The sequence below is a fragment of the Misgurnus anguillicaudatus genome, chromosome 11 (assembly GCF_027580225.2).
Source record: "Misgurnus anguillicaudatus chromosome 11, ASM2758022v2, whole genome shotgun sequence".
Lineage (NCBI taxonomy): Eukaryota > Metazoa > Chordata > Actinopteri > Cypriniformes > Cobitidae > Misgurnus > Misgurnus anguillicaudatus.
The window spans coordinates 24,038,471-24,060,758 of NC_073347.2; the positions used below are offsets into that span (position 1 = coordinate 24,038,471).

The 22,288-nt window shown below is 38.3% G+C and overlaps 1 protein-coding gene across 13 annotated transcripts in view; it reads left to right on the plus strand.

Annotated features, from left to right (window-relative positions):
- Positions 1 to 22,288, plus strand: part of antxr1d (ANTXR cell adhesion molecule 1d) — a 30,460-nt gene that overhangs the window by 3,265 nt on the left and 4,907 nt on the right. For 4 of the 13 annotated variants that reach the window (XM_055170289.2, XM_073873376.1, XM_055170291.2 and 1 more), the window contains exons 2-17: positions 486 to 557; positions 641 to 712; positions 803 to 884; positions 1,111 to 1,141; positions 1,237 to 1,310; positions 1,424 to 1,492; positions 2,903 to 2,983; positions 3,062 to 3,122; positions 7,580 to 7,678; positions 9,356 to 9,425; positions 13,740 to 13,818; positions 14,223 to 14,318; positions 16,449 to 16,487; positions 17,254 to 17,355; positions 17,723 to 17,890; positions 17,986 to 18,066. In XM_055170289.2, the coding sequence (XP_055026264.2) occupies positions 486 to 557; positions 641 to 712; positions 803 to 884; positions 1,111 to 1,141; positions 1,237 to 1,310; positions 1,424 to 1,492; positions 2,903 to 2,983; positions 3,062 to 3,122; positions 7,580 to 7,678; positions 9,356 to 9,425; positions 13,740 to 13,818; positions 14,223 to 14,318; positions 16,449 to 16,487; positions 17,254 to 17,355; positions 17,723 to 17,890; positions 17,986 to 18,066 (1,276 nt within the window). Of the gene's footprint in view, positions 1 to 65; positions 366 to 485; positions 558 to 640; positions 713 to 802; positions 885 to 1,110; positions 1,142 to 1,236; positions 1,311 to 1,423; positions 1,493 to 2,902; positions 2,984 to 3,061; positions 3,123 to 7,579; positions 7,679 to 9,355; positions 9,426 to 13,739; positions 13,819 to 13,957; positions 13,999 to 14,222; positions 14,319 to 16,448; positions 16,488 to 17,253; positions 17,356 to 17,722; positions 17,891 to 17,985; positions 18,067 to 22,288 lie in introns of those variants that run through there. The other 9 variants (XM_055170293.2, XR_008635146.2, XR_008635150.2 and 6 more) reach the window with 9 other exon arrangements.

The window sequence follows — 22,288 nt, forward strand, 5'->3', positions numbered from 1 at the left end:
TGTATTTTTTATATATATTATAATTAGCCATTACATTAGCATTGATTGCTATAGGTCCACACAGTTTTGTTTCCTAAGTTAACCCTTGTCAGATATAGAGCTTTGAACCTTCTTGGATGCTGATGTAGATGTCAGCTGTGTTTTGTATCCCAACCTGTTACGCTCATCCATTGCCATCTGTTCCCATTTAAACGTCTGGCTCCAGGAGGAAGGGGTGTTGCTCCTGACTAGCAGGAGGCAGATTCATCTGGCACAAAGGCAATTAGCCCTTGTTCGGTGCACTTTAAGGCCTGTAATTAATTAGCATGATGTGCACATTTTATAGACTAGCAGTTAAGGACTTTCTATTCTGACATATTGTATAGGTAAGAAAGCAGTTGTTATGTAATTGCGGTTAAGGTTGTAGAGCACAGAAGATTTTGAACATCTGTGTTTTTTGCAAATCGTGTTTCAAATGCATTTTGTTTTGTTGAATTTTATTCTAGATCTGGAAGTGTCAAACACCACTGGATTGAAATTTACTCATTTGTGGAGCATCTTGCTGAGAAATTTATAAGGTGAATTGTTGCTTTATTTGTATCATATTGGTGCCCTGTGATGTGCATGATTCATCAAATGTGCTAATGCTTTATTTTTATAGCCCAATGTTACGGATGTCCTTTATTGTCTTCTCCACTCGTGGAACCACAATTATGCCACTCACTGAGAAGAGGTACAACAAAACACACACATTGCCTTGCTGTATTTCCCTTACACTTGTCCAGACAACATCAGTGTTTTTTATCTGTTATCTGTCATTAAGAGATGATATTACCAAAGGCTTAAACATACTCAGGAGAGAAATACCAGGAGGTGATACTTTTATGAACCTTGGATTGGTAAAGGTAAAACATATATTTTAATCTTATTTTATCTTGTCATACTATCTTGTCATCAATGTAACCCAATGGGCTGTTCATATTTCATTATGAAATGTGATGGTGCTTGTGTTCGGCCACCTCCCGATTCTTCACCCCATTTATCTCCCTATCACTTCATAATGACCCCCTTTTGAAGACTGTTATCACAATTATTGCATCATTGATCTATACTCCTATTTTCCAATTGCAGGCAAATGAGCAAATATATCATGGAACTTATGGTAGGTGTCACTCTGAATTGCCTTGCAATCCATTCACACATCCACTTGTATTTCGGGAGAGTGAAGCCTAAATGGGATGATGTTTTATTTTGCAGGGACAGCCAGTGTTATCATCGCGCTGACGGACGGGGAGTTAAACGACTATCAGTTTGTCACAGCACAGCAAGAGGCAAGTACACAAACCAGTGATGTCAGAATGGATATGGCCTGTTTTCTTGAGGCTGTAATTTGCTGTGGCATTTGGTCAGTACCACAGCTTACTGTGTGTTTGCCCGTCTGTAGGCACAGAGAGCACGGTCTATGGGAGCCATTGTGTACTGTGTGGGTGTAAAGGACTTCAATCAGACACAGGTAAGAGGGCACCACTGTACAATGAGTTGCTGAGACTGAAATTTTACCTCTTAAAGGGACACTCCACTTTTTTATTTGTCTTGTACGTTTTACAAAATGCAACACATCTCCTTGGCTACGTACTACATTCTCCTAAAGTATTATTAGGAACACCATACTAATACTGTGTTTGACCCCCTTTTGCCTTCAGAACTGCCTTAATTCTACGTGGCATTGATTCAACAAGGTGCTGAAAGCATTATTTAGGAATGTTGGCCCATATTGATAGGATAGCATCTTGCAGTTGATGGAGATTTGTGGGATGCACATCCAGGGCACGAAGCTCCCGTTCCACCACATCCCAAAGATGCTGTATTGGGTTGAGATCTGGTGACTGTGGGGGCCATTTTAGTACAGTGAACTCATTGTCATGTTCAAGAAACCAATTTGAAGTGATTCGACATGGTGCATTAACCTGCTGGAAGTAGCCATCAGAGGATGGGTACATGGTGGTCATAAAGGTATGAACATGGTCAGAAACAATGCTCAGGTAGGCCTTGGCATTAAAACAATACCTGATTGTCACTAAGGGGCCTAAAGTGTGCCAAGAAAACATCCCCCACACTATTACACCACCACCACCAGCCTGCACATTGGTAACAAGGCATGATGGATCCATGTTCTCATTCTGTTTACGTCAAATTCTGACTCTACCATCTGAATGTCTCAACAGAAATCGAGACTCATCAGACCAGGAAACATTTTTTTCAGTCTTCGACTGTCCAATTTTGGTGAGCTCGTGCAAATTGTAGCCTCTTTTTCCTATTTGTAGTGGAGATGAGTGGTACCCGGTGGGGTCTTCTGCTGTTGTAGCCCATCTACCTCAAGGTTGTGCGTGTTGTTGCTTCACAAATGCTTTGCTGCATACCTCGGTTGTAACAAGTGGTTATTTCAGTCAAAGTTGCTCTTTTATCACCTTGAATCATTCGGCCCATTCTCCTCTGACTTCTAGCATCAACAAGGCATTTTTGTCCACAGGACTGCCGCATACTGGATGTTTTTCCCTTTTCACATCATTCTTTGTTAACCCTAGAAATGGTTGTGCGTGAAAATCCCAGTAACTGAGCCGATTGTGAAATACTCAGACCGGCCTGTCTGGCACCAACAACCATGCACGCTCAAACTTGCTTAAATCACCTTTCCCATTCTGACATTCAGTTTGGAGTTCAGGAGATTGTCTTGACCAGGACCACAAATGCATTGAAGCAACTGCCATGTGATTGGTTGATTAGATAATTGTATTAATAACAAATGTTCCTAATAATCCTTTAGGTTAGTGTACACAGCCTTGCAAAGTATAGTTTTAGTCGTAAATAGGACTTGTATTACTGGTGTTTTGATCTTTATACTGACACTGTATTGGTTCCTTAGCTGGCCACAATTGCAGACACTATTGATCATGTATTCCCTGTAATCGGAGGATTCGAAGCACTTGAAGGAATGATTGATTCAGTAAGTCTCTCTGTTTCACTTTTCTTTTATTATGTTTTGAATTATCCAGTATTGTATTGTTTTCTTTCTTTTCTACAGATCATCAAGAAATCCTGCATTGAGATTTTAGCAGCTGAACCATCCAGTGTGTGCGCTGGTGGTAAGAGTTATCTCATCACATCATATTGTGCCTTTGCAAAATGGAAAAAAAACCCAACTTTAAAGCAATAATTGCTTTATTGTAATGTATTACCAATATAATTGGTTATGGTTGTCAAGTGGTTGAAAGTTTAATCTAATACATGATTAGCTAAAAATCTCACTCACAGTAAGACACTATGAGTGTCTCTTTGTGCTAATTTTGAGAAAGTGGTGAGTGGTCCAAGTTGCACTCTGCCCTCGCAAGAAAATGAAAATTGATCATGTCTGAACAGAGCTAATCCGCTTATTCTCATCGCCAAGGAGACCGCGTTATAAGTGCACTCTCGCGCAGTAAGTGCATGCTAATAAGGTCATGTCAAGCCACATCCATCCTCTCTGGTCTACACACCAGTGCTCAATGTGGCAGGCCTGTCTGCTGAGCAGCAGCCAATTAAACAAATAGGAATTTCAGTGGTAAGGCGGAGCAGAACCACAGCTCGGCTATTCGGCAGTACCACAGATAGACAACCGATCTGATGTGGCAAACTAGGCCAGGAAGAACCAGCCAGGCAAAAAACGCAGCTCTCTAATTTCACTTGAGCATTCCTAGCAATAAGTTCTCTGTCACTTTGAGAGACATCAAACCCTGAAGCACACGAAGGGAGAGAGACAGTCTGGACATGACGGCCAATAACACGCGATACACTCTCTCTATTGCCACCTCCTGCATTAATTTATAATAAATTAGTTAATTTTGGTCGCTATACATACATGCTTTTTTATGTCTCCATTTCCTCAGCATTTTGTTTTACTGCTGTCCAAAAGTAACTATGATATTTAATATCTCAACAAATATTAAACACATCTTTTATTGTATTTTTCTTCTTGTTAGTTCAAAATAGCCCCAGCTGAATCCAGATTTCCAGTGCATGACTACCGGATTAATAAACATAAATCTTAATAGTAACATTAACTGACAATGTTATAATTAATAAAACCTACCACCATGCAGTTAAGTAATTTATTGTGCATATTACTAGTATCAGCCATCATTTAATAATCCTACAAAGATTTCACTTTATTACACCGAAGCAATGCAAACAGATGCATGACTCGTATTTGGGATAATTTGATCATGGGTAGCTTATTTGGTTTAGGACGGTGTGGTGGGAGTTCCAGTAGAGATCAAGCTGATGAGAAGTGACCAGCCAATGCAGCCTGCAAACAGGCCATCACCCCTTGTTCTAAGAGGAAGCCTAGCCATCAAACCTGACAGCAATCTTTGCTTTGATTAATCCGCTGAAGCCCATCCTCCCCCTTCAGCAATGATTGAAGTGTCCATACTTGGACGTGGCACCTCCGCTCTAAACAGCCTGACCCATCAAGCTCTCAGGTGTGGATAGAAAGCGTCAGCTCTCCCGCTCAGCGCAGCAGGCGCGAGCCGACAGCGTACCAGCCCCTGCCCACCATCTCGCTGCCAGCGCTGCCTGCTGCCAAGCCAGTGTTGACCTTTTTACCCCTGCCCTGTTCTGTCAGAACCCGACACACCGCGTCTGACAGTAACACGGGAAGAAAAGGACATAGATGTTGATGCCCGGCCTCTAAAATTAAATGGAATTAGCCATTTCGGCTGGACGTCATATTAAGCAGGCATGAGCGAGAGAGCTGGGCAAATTTGAAAAGAGGTGGGGTGAAGTGGGGCATTTGCATGGCCGACAGGGTTAGTACAGTATAATTAGAGAGGAAGTGACAGGTTAATTGGATCGGATGGGGGGGAATTTGCTTTGGTCGATCTATAAAGGACAAGGGGTGTACTAAGAATTTTTACAGATAATTTTCTAGCCGTTTCACAACATTTCTTAGGAGTTATGCATGTATTGCGATTGGAGGATGTTTAAAGGTTTTTAGAGAAACCACACACTTCATAACAAGCACATTATAACAAGCTTGTTTGTAGTCTGTATTTAAATGAGTAATTCAACCAAAATTAAAATAATTTGAACCTGTATAATTTCTATTCATCTTTGGAATAAAAAGATGAAGTGAATGGTCACCAAAAACTGTTTTAAAAGCACCTTAATAGTTCTGCGGTCTGTGGAAGAAGGTAAAATTGGTTTTGAATGACATAAGAATGTATAAATGATGACATGAATATATATCAGGGGCGTACCTTGGCCCCCTCATTTACATGTCCGCCCCTTCAGATTTCCAATTGTTTAAAATAAATTAAATAAATTAAGAAAATGTTGATTTCTTAGTCTGATTGACAGCTGTTTTCAAACTTGATTTTTTCATTTTCAAGATGGGACCCCCAAAAATAAAATTCTAGCTACGCCCCTGATATATATATATATATATATGTCAGATGCAAAAGCCACCAAACCCCTCCTTTCGCTTCAGTTCCACTTAATCCTGTCCTCAGGTCATTCAGAAATATTGGTTTGTTGGCAGAATTCGTTTGACGCCACAACGTATGATTTTTAGCAAAGTCCTCTAAGTGCATGACAGAAGAAATGGCTGAATGACGGCACGCATACGTTGAGCTGCAAGAGTTTTTTACCCGGTTATAGAAGATTTACCAAATAGATTAGGATATTGAATCATTTTTTAAGCCTTTTGCCTTTATTCAGAAAAGACAATGAGTTTTTTTACATGCACAGAATAAAAAACAGCTTATTATAGAAAACCAAAAAAGCAAATTATTAAATCGGCAGGTAAATAAAATTTCCGCTGGTAGTGACGTCACCACCGATAGTACCTATAGTTGTTCAAAAAATCCAATGGGAAATCTGTCTTAAGCTATACTGTAGTATCTTCTCTTATATCTGCAAAACCTATAAATGTAACATGAGCTTTAATTTTCGCAGTTTCTCTGCCTACTGCTTTAGTCGAGAGGAGATTATTATGCGTTACTTTGCGCTTCTATGTGTGCCGTTTATCTTTTACACACCGAGACATGCGCACATGAACTGCAAGAAAGCCGGTTGGTGTTTACATGCCATGCAAAATTGGGGTAATGAGCAAAATACTAGCTGTGCCGAATCGTTTTTTGCTTACGCCGTTTATGGCCTTTCCCCGCTAAAAGAAAAAAGTTTTATGCATTTACATGACCACACATGTTATCGGTTTATTAAGCATAATCTGTGTTAGACTTACATGTAAACGCACTCAGTGAAGGGTGACTGGAGACTTTTTTAGAAGTGGAGATTTTGGCATGTACTTTGAGGGTTTTGCAGCAAAAGACAGTCAAATTTGTAAAATACTAATAAAATGACTTTTACTGACTAATAACCTTTATTATTGCCATAAAACTGAACCTGAACATATGAGACTCATTTACAAGAAAACATGTCAGAGGGTACGTACACAACAAACACGTAGCATCGCGTTGCTCGCTCTAAATTACTCGCGGGATTTAACTTTGTGTCATGCTCATTTTTCGCTTGAGTTTATTATTTTCAACTTGCGCAAAGGCGCGTTTGAGGTGGATAGCACGTGTTTTCGCGGCAATCACGCCGCCCAAAGACGCGCCGTCTGATCGCGTTCTCGTTTGGTGTTTATGCCCCATTAAAGTTAAGTTTTCATATATACTCGTCATATATACACTTTTTAGGTGAACAATATCTTTAATGGTTTCTGTTAATGAATGTAACCTAATAAATTCATAATGGCATACAAAAAGTATAATAGTTATAAGTAGAGAACAGAAAGCTACATGCTTTTTTACTGTAATATTCTCTTGACCTTTTAATCCCAATGTCTCTCCCTGATGGCAGACTAAACCGAATGTTTTCTTATGCTGTGAACTTTCGACATTTAAATGTTAAAGGTTGTACAGGCACATCCTTTGAGGTGTAGCATTATTCAGAAATGAATGGCGTACGCAGAAAGAAATTTACTCTGATCCATTCAAATCTCCCTCAAACACACACATGGATGCCCTCAATGCCATCACTAAGGTCACATCCATTCCGTTTCCTCTGACGCCCGCTGAGACAGTTTCTAAGTGAGCATGTTATTCTCTCTAACATATGCTTCTTAGCAGCCATCATGGGGTCTACAGCATCGCCTAAGGGATCTCAAAGGTCAGGCAGACAGCTTTGTCGGCCACCAACACAGCACCCCCAGTTACAAATCTCCAAGAGATTTGTGAACCTCTTCACTTTTATTATTAGCACCAGTGGAGCATATGCATTTTTTTTGCCTTGTTGAGTTGAGTGTTCCTGAAAGGATGGAAAAATAAGCCCTCCAGCTAAGCACACTTTATAATTCCACAGTATATGCGTTTTTTTAAAGGTCTACATGAGACAAAGATCTACAAGAGCACTGGCACAGCCTTGCAGGGTTTTTTCCTCAGTAGTTAAAGACGACATTTTACAATAACAAAAAACTTTTGAGCACTTAATGTTTTTTTGCTCATTTTGGTTATGCAGCAGAGTGACTGAAATGTTTATTATTGTTTTTCATTTCCCTAAGATTCTTTCCAAGTTGTTGTGAGAGGAAATGGATTTTTGCATGCAAGAAACATCAATCAGGTTCTGTGCAGCTTTAGAGTCAACGAGACGGTTACACTGAGTAAGTGACTACATTGCAAGGAGCATGTGTCCCTTAAAAACAATGCATATAACACTAATTCATACAGTACATATGAAGAGTTTGGTTCCAAAACGCAATAAACGCCATTTTTGAAAAAAATGAGTTACTGCCAAAATCAGCATTATATCAGGTCAGTAGTTAAAAGTAAATTCTTAATTTTACGCAAAATCCAATATCCGCCGTGTTATTCTGTCATCTTTTCTCCCTTTTTTCCCAAAATGCGATAAACGCCACTCCCCCTTTTTTACAGAACGCAATAAATCCCACAGCGCACCATTCACGCAATGTAAACAAACATGGCGGCACGCTGAGTACATGGAGTCCTAGTTTTCCTCATCTACTTTGTGATCAACAAACAAAACAAAATAATACTTTAATTGCATTGATAAACCTGTGATGGGAAAGAAACGTAAGCCATCAACATCTAATAATTTCCCTGAGAGGCACTCGGGAGACGGGTGCTTGTTCTCCCGACAGCATCAAGCTTCTCATGCTAACACATTGACCCCAGGGGATCTTATGAAAAACTTTCCATAATTTTACTCAAAGTCAACGAAAATCGAGCAGGACCAAAAACATTTTACAGCTGATCGCTGTGAAAGACGTTAAGCGAAGACGTCAAGTAACCGCAATGACAGGGTTCTTAATATGACAAAGTAAGTGTTTTGATTAATAACATTAATGTTTATATTTTTAATTAGTGTGTACAACTAGTCAACTAAATGAATATAACATGGCAAAGATGAATGCACATTTATATAGGCTATTGATTCAATAGATTTATAGCATTTTGAATAAAAACTTGTCATGGATTTATTGCATTTTGTGGAAAAAATAATCCGTTTTTATAATAAATCTTTGAAAATCAACTTATGGATTTGAATTTTTTATGTTTTTATAACCTAAAGATGCTGTGTGAAAGTTTGTAACAGAAAATAGTTGTTTTCATCTTGTCACTTTCTTGGTATAGAAAACACGTTTTTACCAAAATTTGTCAAAATGGATTTATTGCGTTTTGGAACCAAACTCTTCATATATATATACATATATATATATATAGTACTCTGTAAAAGTCTTAGGCCACCACCACCACCAGACTTGTTGTTTTAGAAGTTTTAATGTCTATCCATATTTATTTTTCAATCTATTTTATTAAGATACAAACAGAAAATACAGGAAATAAGTACAAAAAATAAAAAATAAATTTTTAGGACTATATGTCTTCTTTAGGCATCGTCAGTGTTTAGTGTGACCTCTCTTGGCCCTAAACACATCTTGAGCGTTTTTGAGCAGAATGAAGTAAAAAGACTAATTTCTTTAAAATTAGAAATTAGGATTTAACTTTATTTAGGTTTAAGAGATCAGGCAGTTTCCTGCTATTGCTCAAGTGGAAGGGCAGTTTACCCTAAAAACTTGACACATCAGTTTACATTTTTATACAGTTTTTAATACTATATACACATTTTCTGTATTTTATTAAAGAGACTGAAAAACACTTATATATGATCACTATAACATTGCAAAAACAACAAATATAATTTTGGCATGGTGGCCTATGACTTTTGCACAGTACTGTATGTATATGTATATATATATATATATATTATTCTTTAAACAGAAATATGAATATATATTTTTCTTTCAACTTATTTCCAGATGAGAGACCTGTCAGTATTGAAGACACTCTGCTCCTTTGCCCTGCACCTGTCATAAATGAGCCTGGAAAGTAGGTGCTCTTCACTGTACCATTTTAATATATTTTATTACATGTTGGTATCCTTTTAAAATTAGGGTCGGTGTCATTTAGAATTACTTTAATTTGTCATTGCCCTATATACACCCTAACCCATTGAGACACAGGCATGTGGTGTAAAAAGCCAGAGATGAGCATAAGACACTACGAGTGATTAGCCACCATGGTGTTGTTTTTAGCAAGTTTGCACGTTAGCTCAAGGCGTTGGTGATGTTCCCTGCTGAAATACAGAGCTGCTCATATCCACATCCGGCAGAGCCTACAAGAGTGACTGCAGGTTTCTTCTGAAGCCTTACACAGCATATGAGCTACCACTGGTGTCTCATTTTATTTAAGACACCTAAATAATAATTATGTGTACCGTCAGCTCCAGACACAGTAAGGATTGTTTTGTAAGTTTTCACTGTTTCACATTGAGGGATTACCGAGTGACACCACGAGCAAACTGAACACACTGTATATTGCATTGTGCTAGATTTGCTAGCGTGGCACAAACACTGATTGTGTTGATACACTGTATCAATATTTAGGAGTAATTTTTAATATTAGATAATGGGTAATAAATCAAGAAAGCTGAGACATCATCCAGCAGACCAGCGCTCTGTGATAGAGCAAAACATGATTTTGGGCAAAATGCTTTTTTTTTGAAAAGTTGCTGGGGAAAACTAGTTTTTTTGTCCTGGTTTTGAGCATCCCCTTGAAAGATGCTGTAGTGATAGCTGTGTCATATTTAAAGGGGACATATCATGAAAATCGGACTTTTCCACGTTTAAGTGCTATAATTGGGTCCCCAGTGCTTCTATCAACCTAGAAAATGTGGAAAAGATCAACCCAGTACATTTAGTAAATACTAAATATAAAATATAAATCATATTAACAAAAAAAGTAAAGCCATTTTATTACATGTGATAACAGTTCTGGCCTCTCGTAAATTCTTCCATTTTTATTTCATCCACAATATACACAGATTCATACTTTATCTTATACTGTATGCTATAAACATCTGTTGTTTCTGTTTGGTTGACTGACAGTCACTGCAGCAATAGCGTTACATTGCAAATAATCAAAATTTCATTTTAAAATTAAAATGGCAAAATTCACCTAAAGTTAAGTAGTTTGCATCTCTGGGTTTGCTAATTATCTGTATTTTTTAATATAAGGACGCATTTTCTGTAAAATAGCTTTGAAACAATATGCATATGTGTAAAACACTATACAAACACTCAAACATAGTGAACATAAACTCCCGCCTTCTTTCATTTAATTGGTTGGAATGCTTCTCAGCTCTGTAATGTGATTGGCTGGAATTCACGTTTGTCTTAAGAAACAACGACTTCTTAAAACGTAAGATTCTTGCTTGGTTGCATCCGCGCTATTCTCCGAGATGCACTTGACGGCCTTTTGTGCAGCGGATTTTTTTTTTTTTTTGGATGACCTAGTTAAGGCGGAAGGGTTACCCAGCTTAGGCGGGCTGCCCGAACTGTAAAGTGCTGCGGGAAACCCTGCAGTAACTTAGTTTTGTTAAACCATTGTCTGCAAGCATGTGAAAAAATAGGTCACTGAAATTTGGCTCACCTTGTGATGTCAGAAGGGGATAATACCGCCCCTTAATCTGCACTATCCAACCACGCCACTGCCATTTACTGCAGAGATCAGCTCATTTGCATTTAAAAGGAGGACACACACAAAAACAGCACATTTTTGCTTACACCTACAAAGTGACAATTTTAACATGTTATAATAAATTATCTATAAGGTATTTTGAGCTAGAACTTCAAATATATGTACTCTGCGGGTACACCAAAGATTTATTTAACATCTTAAAAAAGACTTTTAAGTAAAAGCTCACTACAATGAATGGCTAACAGGTTTGCATATTAAAACACTGCTGTGATGTACTCTAAAAACAATATGGGTAATTTGGCTTAAAACAAAGTGTAAATACAGTATAAATATCAAAATTAAATTCAAAACAGACACCTTTGAATAAGCCATATTCGTTACATTCCTTTCATGGACATGTGTGAGCTTGTAATGGGATTATTATTAAAAGTCATAGTTCAGCATTTTCTTTTTAATGTGGAATTCAGAGACAGGGTGGGAAATGTTCAGCAGTGTGCTAAATGTTTGACACTGCAATGTTTGACTTCCATTGCATTCCTCTTGGGTGGATAACAACTCTAAACCTCAGAGACCAGCGGGCTTATGCATGTAGACACAGGAACTTGACAGATAAGCCATATCTAAACTGGGATAGCAAAGCTATGCATGTCCAAACTTTAAACAACAAACAATCTGTAATGAAAATGAAGTGTATCCTCACTGGAGATTGCCCAGTGTGATATGAGAATCTTAACTCAAACTTTTGAGTTCACTACTAAAACACGTTTTAAATCTTGGTTGAGATAAAGATGGGCTTGTCCTGTGACTTGCCTATTAACGTCAAAACCAACAGTGCTGTTTCCCCAGCAACTTAAAAAAAACACTTTCGCCCCAACATCATGTTTGGCTCTACCACAGGCACACACAGCGATGGTTTGCTGAAAGATGTCTCAGCTTTTTTGATTTAGGCAATCCTTCTTTCTTTGGTGTGGTGGGGGAGCTGAAAAGAAGTTACTAAAGGGGTATTGCCCCATCCTCTCTCTCTCTTTCATGTCTGTCCTACGCACCCCTTCCAGTGCCACTCTGTAGGCAGGCAGGGGGAGGGATTGAAAGGGGGCAAAACAGGAAGAAGGTGGAGGGGTCCAGTGACAGATCCATCTCATTTTCCATCAATCAGGAAGCGACTGGCTCTTTTTGAGCACGTCTTCAGAAGGCCTCTCAGTCACTATGCGTTTAGGTGACAGCGCTGACAGCTTCGTCTCACGAGACGTGGGTGCAGAGAAGGCAGTCTGTGCGCTTTGCCTTTTCTCATCCCTCGGAAATACAAGATTACCACACACAGAGCCTTCTACAATGCAATAAGTTTGTGCGGAAATCATTTTAATCAACATTCATGTTACATCACAACATTAAAGGGATAGCTCGGCCAAAAATTATATTAAACCCATGATTTACTCGCCCCAAAGCTGTCCGAGATGCATATGTCCATCATTTTTCAGACAAACACATTTTCAGTTATTTTAGAAAATGTTTTAGATCTTTCAGTTAATCAAATGTAAAGTAATGGGGTCCACGTCCTTCAAGTCCCAAAAATGCACATCCATCCTTAACAAAAGAAATCCAAACCATGATAAACAAGGGCCTTCTGATGGTGATCTGCGCCGTTTTGTTGTAGAAATGTCCAGATGTGAAACTTTATGGACGAAAGTAACTGGCTTCCGGTTACGCCGCCATCTTTAGACTCCTCTATATTCAGGAGAGAGTATTAGCGTAATGTACGCACTTTTCTTAGTGACGTATGACAAATTCGGAGGGCGGGGGCACAGAGCAGCAGCACAGAACCCACCATAAACTGCTTACGCTCTCATCTAAAAATGCGGACGCGACTAGGATGGCGGCGTTACCGGAAGCTGGTTATTTTCGTTTATAAAGTTTTAAATTTAAATATTTCTACAGCAACGCGCGGATTGCCCTCGGAGGGCCTTTGTTTATCATCGTGAAGACGTTTGGATCTATTTTGTAAAGGATGGAGCACATTTTTTGGACTTGAAGGACATGGACCCCATAACTTTACATTTGATTAACTGAAAGATCTAAAACATTTTCTAAAATATCTGAAAATGTGTTGGTCTGAGAGATGATGGACGTGTGCATCTCGGACGGCTTGGGGGTGATGAATCATGGGTTTAGTATCATTTTTGGCTGAACTATCCCTTTGAAGGGGTTATAAATTAGACATTTGTACTATAAAAAAACTTCCTTGTAAGTCCAAAAACAGTTTTTAAGATGCCAAAATACTTCCTGTCAGATATGGACATCATAGTGCGACAAAAACATTGCCTCTGCAAAAAAATAGGCTCACTTCTACATCAATGCTTTTTTACCCATGCCCATCACTCCACACGTTCATGTATTAAAAAATGTAGCAAAGCCGGCAAGGATAATAAGTTGTTTGGCATTGCTTTTCTTGCGATCGTAACATGAAACAAATTGAATTACGTTAAAAGCGTTCATCAGTAAGATACTGATCATTTCCTCTTTATTTGACTGTATATTCATTTTTAAACAGCAGTTTTTCAGATAGACTGAAAATAATAGATGATTGGATCCAACAATAATGTAGGTTTGTGTAAGAATGTGCAACAATGTTTTTACTATGTTTACACATTTGTTTTTATGTTGCAGAGTGATATACTTGCAGGTTAGCATGAATGAGGGTTTGTCCTACATCACAAGCTCTGTGCACATCACCACCACAGAGTGTGTAAGTATATCTAACAACAAAACGCATCTGTCCGCTTAAAACATTTTTATTCAAGACTATTTAGCTTTGCTATGTACTATCTATCACTTGTTTTCTATTTCCTTTTTTCCCTCTTGGTCTTTATTTTTACTCCTATGAGGTCTCCTCTGCTTTCTTTCATCAGAGGAGTCTGATTTTCAAGTAAGTTCTTATAAGCCATCAATTGACAAAATCCTAAAGGCCAACACGGTGGGCCAATAGTTGAGTAAAATAGGGTCCGATTATGTTTCGTTCTAAAACATAAACTACACAACATAATTTTTGTTCTTGAATTCACAGATTAAAACGAGTAATTTTCTTCTGGGCGCTTCTGTTGTACACAAACATGCATTACTTACAAAGATGTTTGTCTCTCTTGAGTGCAGTTTGATGGAACCATCCTGCTCATCTCATTACTGGCTGTTTTTCTGTTGCTGGGTCTAGTGCTGATGTGGTGGTTTTGGCCCCTGTGCTGTACACTGGTACGTCCGTCTATAATTTAACTTATATATATTTCATATTCACAGTGACCCCCAAATGAGTGTTTTGAATACTAAATAGTATTTTGAATATACAGTATCTAGACTCCTTCTGCTATTTCAATTAAAAGGAACATGTGCAGTTAATGTATGCAACAAAGTGTGGCTTAAAGGTGCATTGTGTAACTTTTAAGAGGATCTCTTGACAGAAATGCAATATAATATACATAACTATATTTTTAGTGGTGTATAAAGACCTTCAGAGGTTGACCCTACTTGAGTATTTTAGTTACATTTTCCAATCATCTGTGCATTATGTGCATTAGTGTTTGTCTTAGCAAAAATTTAATTTACAAAAAAATGTTCACTACATTTTAAATCAATCATACTGCTTATTCCTTTTATATTGCATATTAAAATTGATTTAATACGTAATTACATAAAAATTGTGTACTTTTACTTTTCTTGAGTAAAAGTACAAAAGTACTTTTTACTTAAGTAAAAGTAAAAAAATATACTAGATGTTTAATGTACTTAAATATTAAATATAAACCAAAAACTTGAAATTATGAAATGTAGTTTAGTAAAAATTTTGATAATATACTTTGGAATGTATGTTTTCCAAAGAAAAACACTAATAAAATGCGAATACTTGAAAATTTACTTTTATGTAAAAATTAAAAATACTTAAGTAGTGTCTGCCTCTGAAGACCTTACACAATGAACCGTTTTTATCTACATACACCATGGCTCACCTTACATAAAAGTAGCCATTTGGCACCGCCATGTTTTAACAGTAGCCCTAAACGGACAAACTGCTAAAGAACATGTTTTGTAACTACATTGTCTCAGTTGACGACATGTTTGTCCTGTGGTGGCTACCGTAGCTTCTCTATGCGTTTCGAAAGGGAGGGACTGAGCTGTTGGTTGCAATTCGCAAATCTTTCGCTAGATGCCTCCTAAAATCTACAAACAGCACCTTTAAAATTGATAGCTCACCCATAAAGAAAATTTTTTACTCCCCCTCATATTTTTCCAAACTTGTATGAGTTTCTTTCTTTTTTAGAACACAAAAGATATTTTGAGATAAATGATGGTAAACACACAGTTGACAGTACCAATTGATCTCCATAGTACAAAAAAGCAAATACTATGGAAGTCAATAGGTACCGTTATTTCTGTGCTTACCATCATTTATCAATATTTATATCACGGGGCTGTTGAATGCTTGATTCTGATTGGCTGAGAAATGTTCCATGGGTGTTGATTAATCTTTAAAGAGTAACTAAACCCTAAACCAACTATTTTTTAGTTAAAGATCTGTAAGAATGATGCTTTATTAGTGCTGTTCATTCATTTTAGAAAGATTAATGACATTTGTATATAAAGTGTTTCAATACTACAATATATGGTGTAAAAACGTCTGAGTGCTGCCCTCTTCGGGTTGAACGGTGGCCACTGCAATTTAATTTTCCTATTGGATGTTGGGTCCAAAAAGTAACTCGTGACGTAAGCAGATTCAAGCTCACCACGCCCTTGTTACGATCTCACTACACACTTAAGTTCGTCCCCTCTATCTCCGTTGGGATCTGCCCACTTTTCTTGCATTTTTCAAATATTGCCAGTGGGTGGAGTCAGGCTCTGACCAGGGGTTTAGTTACGATTTAATAACAGCACACCTAACCTTTAAAATGTCTTAAAAATAGTCACCAGAGCAATATTTTTTGTAACCGTGGTATAAGAGTAATAATTGACTCTGGTCCTTTGAATTATTTGAAAATAATGGTGACAGAATGTTCATTATTTGGGCGAACTGTCCCTTTACTGTAATTGCCTAAATACGTTTGGGGCCACTGTATATATGTAGACATTTTAAATAAACAAATGAGAGCAACGCAAATTCTTATCAGCAGAATGAAAATAACATTTAATATTTGTAGTCTATATTGATATAAATCATAGACATACATACCAACTCAATTTGTGTTTGCACACTTATACAATGATAAAACTAATTTCCCCTCTGACCACACTGGCACAATCCCAACCCACCAAGCTTTCTGCAACATGATGTTGCCTTTTATTATACATATTTTTTCATAAGTCATTAACTATAAATGATTGTCCTTTCAGGTCATCAAGGATCCGCCTCCACCACCACCCCCTGAGCCTGTGAGTCTAACTAACTCTCTTATTACGTGTATGAAAACACAGCCTTTAATATAACATACCGTTTAATGAACCATGGAAATTTACCGCAGATATAAAACAAAAAAACAGATTGCATGTGATAAAAACAAATATTGAACCTGATTTAAGTGCCTACCAGAAATACCATTCCTTGTAAGCCACATTTTTTTCCCTAACTCTGCCAGTTTAGGCTACTATTAGTGTAAATGATTTGACTCGTATATGACTCAGATTCTTTGTCCGTCACCATTTAAGGGCATTTTCAACCTCAGATACACACTTGGTCTGTGCAGACCACACTGTTTACTGAGGAGAACCACAGCCATGAAAAATAAAGATGCTTGGCAGTGTAAGTGACCGCAGTGGGCAGGAAGATTGAATGGCAAAATGCAGGAAAAAGCCTTATAATGATCCTCTTGTGTTTGCTTTGTTACCGGAGGTCAAAGGCAAGCAGTCACTGAGGCTGATGGGAAATAAAAGAGCTTTGTGGAAGTGGCTTTAGAGTGTGCATCTGTGCTACTGAGAGCGTAAACAAGGCGCTCTGTCTCTGGGGCTTCTATGGGCGGAAGTTTCCCTTTGATATAAAGACACAATGCGGTCGCTACTTTTGTGGCTGATTTACTTGACTGCATCTTTGTGTTTATTTTATATATGTAGACTAATGTTTAGAATACGCTCTCTGTGGATTTGAAAAATAAATATACCTTCAAAAATAAATATGACTGTCATGATATGTTTGTTTGCTCAGCAGGGCTCTGATGATGAGGATGGCATGCCCAAGAAAAAATGGCCTACAGTAGATGCCTCCTATTATGGAGGAAGAGGAGTGGGTGGAATCAAAAGGATGGAGGTGATGTTATCTGTGCCGCATATTCTTGTTCTCACAGGGTGCGATAAGGTGTCATTTGATCATAGGTTAACACAGGCTACAGGGGAATAAAGACCACATATGCCGTTGTGATGTTATGAACCCTCAAGCCATTAGAACACATCACTGTGACCTTAAATGCTCGCTGTCTGTCTAGTGCCAAAACTAGATCATATGACATCGCAAGACACGTCAGTGCCTGTAGACTTAATCCTATAATTTGCAACAGTAGTAACTATTGTAAAAATAGATGCTTTACTTCACATCTGCAGTGGTTATTGCATGCACTTAATAACTTAATAATAGTTTTGCATAGGTTATAAGTGGTCTGTGTTTCTGGGGGTTGTAGGTGCGTTGGGGTGATAAGGGCTCCACGGAGGAAGGAGCTAAACTGGAGAAGCCAAAGAACGCTATAGTGAAAATGCCCGATCAGGAGTATGAACCCTATGAACCAAAATCCAGAAAGCCTGATGGACACAGGTTTGCCCATCACAGAAAGTGGTATAGTCCTATTCAGGTACACATTTTTTCACTACATTTGTCATCGCTTTGTAATGTTAATTCTTAAAACGTTTTTGAAAGGTTTTACTGCACAGTTCTGTTCTTTTATAGGGAAAGCTGGACGCTTTGTGGGCCTTTTTCCGCAGAAGATACAACCAAGTGTCACTCATGAGACCACAACCCGGAGATCAGGTATGACCATAAACTACTTACAGACTCAATACTACATGCAGAATAATGACTTAAGACAGGTTTTGTGGTCCAGGGTCACAAATGTGTTTCAAGTAGCACAGGTATATTTGTAGCAAAAGCCTTACTCTAAAATCAAACGGTGCTATATAGCACCAAAAGTGGTTCTTTGCTCGTAATCATAGAAGAACCGTTTTTAGTGCCATATAGCACCGGTGAAGCACCAGTGAAGCACCTGTGTAGAACCATATAGTGCTATGTAGAACCAAATGTGGTGCTATAGTGGTGCTATATGGCCCCTATATGGTTCTTCACAGGTGCTTCACTGGTGCTTCACCAGTGCTATATGGCACTAAAAACGGTTCTTCTATGGTTATGATTCAAATCAACAGTTTTGGTGCTATGGTCTTATTTGTGCTTGAAAAAATGTTTCAACTTTTCCTCATAACACCAATCTGGGTCTTTAGTTATTTGTAAACATTCATACATTTCATATTGCTTTCTGCTTTTATTGTTGAAATAGTTTCTGTTGTGTCATCCAAGTTTCCTTATTAGTTTGTAATTTGTAGATTGGAAAAATCTGCTCAATTCAAATTTCAATCGATGAATGCATGAACGAGCAGTGCATTTACTTAAAGGGACACTTTTTTAAAAAAATATGCTAATTTTCCAGCTCCCCTAGAGTTAAACATTTGATTCTTACTGTTTTAAAATGCATTCAACTGATCTCCGGGTCTGGCGCTAGCACTTTTAGCATATCTTAGCATAATCCATTGAATCTGATTAGACCATTAGCATCGTGCTAAAAAATAATCAAAGAGTTTTGATATTTGGCCGCAGCAGGCGTAGTGATATTACGCACTGCCCGAAAATAATCCCCTTGGTTACTTTCAATGGCAGGGGACTATTTTCGGGCCGTGCGTAATATCACTGTGCCTGCTTTGAAACAATTAACAATTGTGAAAAGCGCTATATAAATAAAATTGAATTGCTGCAGCCATGTTACAGCAGCAAAGTCCATGATTATTACGCCAGAACGAGAGTATAGTCGAGTGAGCGGAGTTGTGCGTGTGTTTGTTTAACCCTGGATTTTGTTAAAATTGGGGGTCCCAACTGGGTAACGAGGGTCAAGAAAAACTGTCTGTTTTGTTGGCAGTCGGCACTTAAGTGCATATAATGTAAACGACGAATGTATAGTGAATCATAAGTTATCCAGGGATAGTGATGTAATGTTTGTGTGTGTGTGTGTGTTGCTTGCTCGTGACTCGCTCCACCAGCGGTACACCTCCAGTCAGACTTCTTTGGAAATAATCGGTACATATCTGTCTTTTATATATCTGATAAAACTAAATACTCTTTGGATATATGAAGGATGTAATACCACTCTATAGATACTCAAGATTAACATAAGATAAGCAGAAAAGCGTATGTTATGTGAGTTTTAATGTATTTTAGTTACATGGTCACATTCAAACAGTCATGTTTTTACAATTATTTTGCTACTTTTAGTATTTTACACTTGGGTCCCAGCCCCAGAATGGCAATTTAAAAAAAATGGAAATCCATCAGTATCCCCAAGTTCCTTTAGTTGGAGAAACACCCTCATGCTTTTTCCTTCAGGCGTTATGGTTCAGTGCGACTTTCCCATCCCTACTGAGCATGCTCAGTAGGCTAGACAGGAAATAGCAGTGTAATTGCGTTGTGTTCTCATGCCGCTCATAATTCCTCCCCACATGGAACGGTCGTGTGGCCGAGCACAGTCTCTCATTCTCCTGCTGTCTTTGTAAGAGACATCGCTCGGTTTCTGCTTTCTCTTTGCAGCCCGCATTATTCCATCAGCACACGCTGTGTCATGGCAACACATCTGTGTGGCAATGAAAGGCATCTTTCATGTGGGACACAGTATCACGAGCTGTACAGTATGATCCCATTATAACTCCACTGTCTGTTGTAGATAGACTGATCTGATTTACTTGGGTTGTATTCTTCACAACTTCATAATGGGCCGCTTGTCTGAGGGGCCGCCAACGTCCAGCTGCTCTTTGGAGCTTTAGAAGATGTTGGTGAAGACAACAGAATCTCTAAAGGAGATGGTTTGGTTAGAAACAGCTGTGCCATTCAGGGAGGATTTGGGTGTAGTTTTACCCACCTGCAACACAATACATCATGAGATGTGCTGCTTATCAGGCACACAAATGGCTCGCTGTGCCCAGACAAGACCCCTGCTCAGACATAGACGGTCTAATCTCCGTTTTAGTCCGGATCTCAGTCCGAAGAGATGCAAAGTCAGACAATGAGAAACTGTTTTTTTGCTGTACCTCCTGGGAAGCATTGTATTGATGTTCTTCGAACATTTGTGTTTAATAGTTTAATATTTCTAAATTTCATTTATGCAAAACCAAAGCTTTAAACATAAGTTTAACTAAACTATTATTTATCTCTCTTGCCTAGTTTTCTGTCTCAGCTGAAAGCAAACATTGGCTAATTTAGTATATTACTAGGTACAAAAGTTGTCACTAGGGCGGTACCTTTTAAAAATGCCCTAATATGTACCATTTTGGTACAGATATGTACTAGGGTGGTCCTTATTTTTCAAAAATGTAAAAGTTCATGCTCTCACCCCACCAATATGTTTGAATAAATAAATGTAAAAATTGGGCAATTTTTTTTCAATATTAATTCATATTGAGAGGTTGCTCAAGACCTTTGAAGTTTAACACATTGCCGTATTATGTGATGCTTTGTGCTAGCATGTATAATTGTTTAATAATATAAAGTTATGGCAGCAATGGATTTATTTGACCATGCTCCATGCAATTTAAACTCCTGTTTTAGTTGTTATATGTCTTTCAAAGCATGAAAGGTTCAATGTGAATAAAGCGCAATAGACAATATACACTGAGACAATGGCTGAAGCAACACGAAGCAAGTCTGCTATATGGTTACTCGGATCAGAAGAGACTGAAATAATTGGAACAAAGTTACCCTCCAAGAAGCAAGTTTATGTGTGTTGTGCGTTTTTACATGGTACAGTTTTTGCAAAAATATGTGATTTGAGAAATATTCAAAGGCTTTGAGCAACCGCTAGATATTGTAGGAACGATTCAAAATTTTGCACAGTGTGTTTTCATATCCTAACACATTAAGGGGGTTGAACATAAGAGTTGAACATTAAAAAAAATTGACCTATTATAAGGACCACCCTAATATAGGTACCAGTATGTTCCTAGGTACCAATGTGTACTTTTTGAAAAGGTACCGCCCCAGTGACAACTTTTGTACCTTTTTTCTGAGAGTTTTCTATTTCATATAATTATAATTATTTTAATTGTAATTATGAATTTAAGCTTTCAACCTCTAAACCTTTTTAAAGTCAGATTAGGTTCTTATATTCTGATTGAATGCTAAACATTAACGTGTATGACCTAAACTAATGTTACACAGATGCTTCTTGGGTCAAACTCTTTACCCATATGCCTGAGCGGACACATTGTGTTGCAGAGGTGACAGCCTTGCTTTAGTGCATGCTCATAGTTGTTGTCCAAAGAAAGAAGCTCTTGTTGTTGAAAATCTTTGTTGGTCTTTTTGTTCGCATAGTTTACAAGGTTCTCCTCACATGGTCACTATCTGCCCCCTCACGCCGAGTGCCATTAACATTCCAGACAAAGAAAATCTGTTGAATAAAGAGTGTTTGTGTTTTGTTTTTCATAATGGGCCGCATGAATGTTAAAGTTGTGACAAGAAAGACTCTGGTTAACAGAGGGAAGTGGCTTTTTAACATAATTTATGACTCGAGCCGAATGACTTGCTTCTCCAATTGTTCTCCTGAGTTACCTCTCCTGTCTCTTTTTATGCCACTAGAGTAACCGAAACTTGGTGGTCTCATTTAACAGCTTATTAAACAGAGAGACCCATAACGTGACATGGGGCCAATTCAGCAAGGGGCCGAGCTGAGTTTTATTGTGATGGGCCATTGTCAGGTTGGCGGGGGGTGGCGGTGAATGATTCGGGTCTGCCCGGCTGGAGAGCAAAGCCATCACTTTGCCGGTCGTGTGCGATGAAATGGACAATTTGGCAAGCAGCACAGCAACAGGCCTGCACGAGGGTGAGCATATGGTCCGAATGAGAATGGAGACTCATGAATACCAGGCAGATGTGAGTGGAGGAAGAGAACAGAATAAGGCAGAGAGGAAAAGAAATCTGTCCATATGCCATTTAAACCACT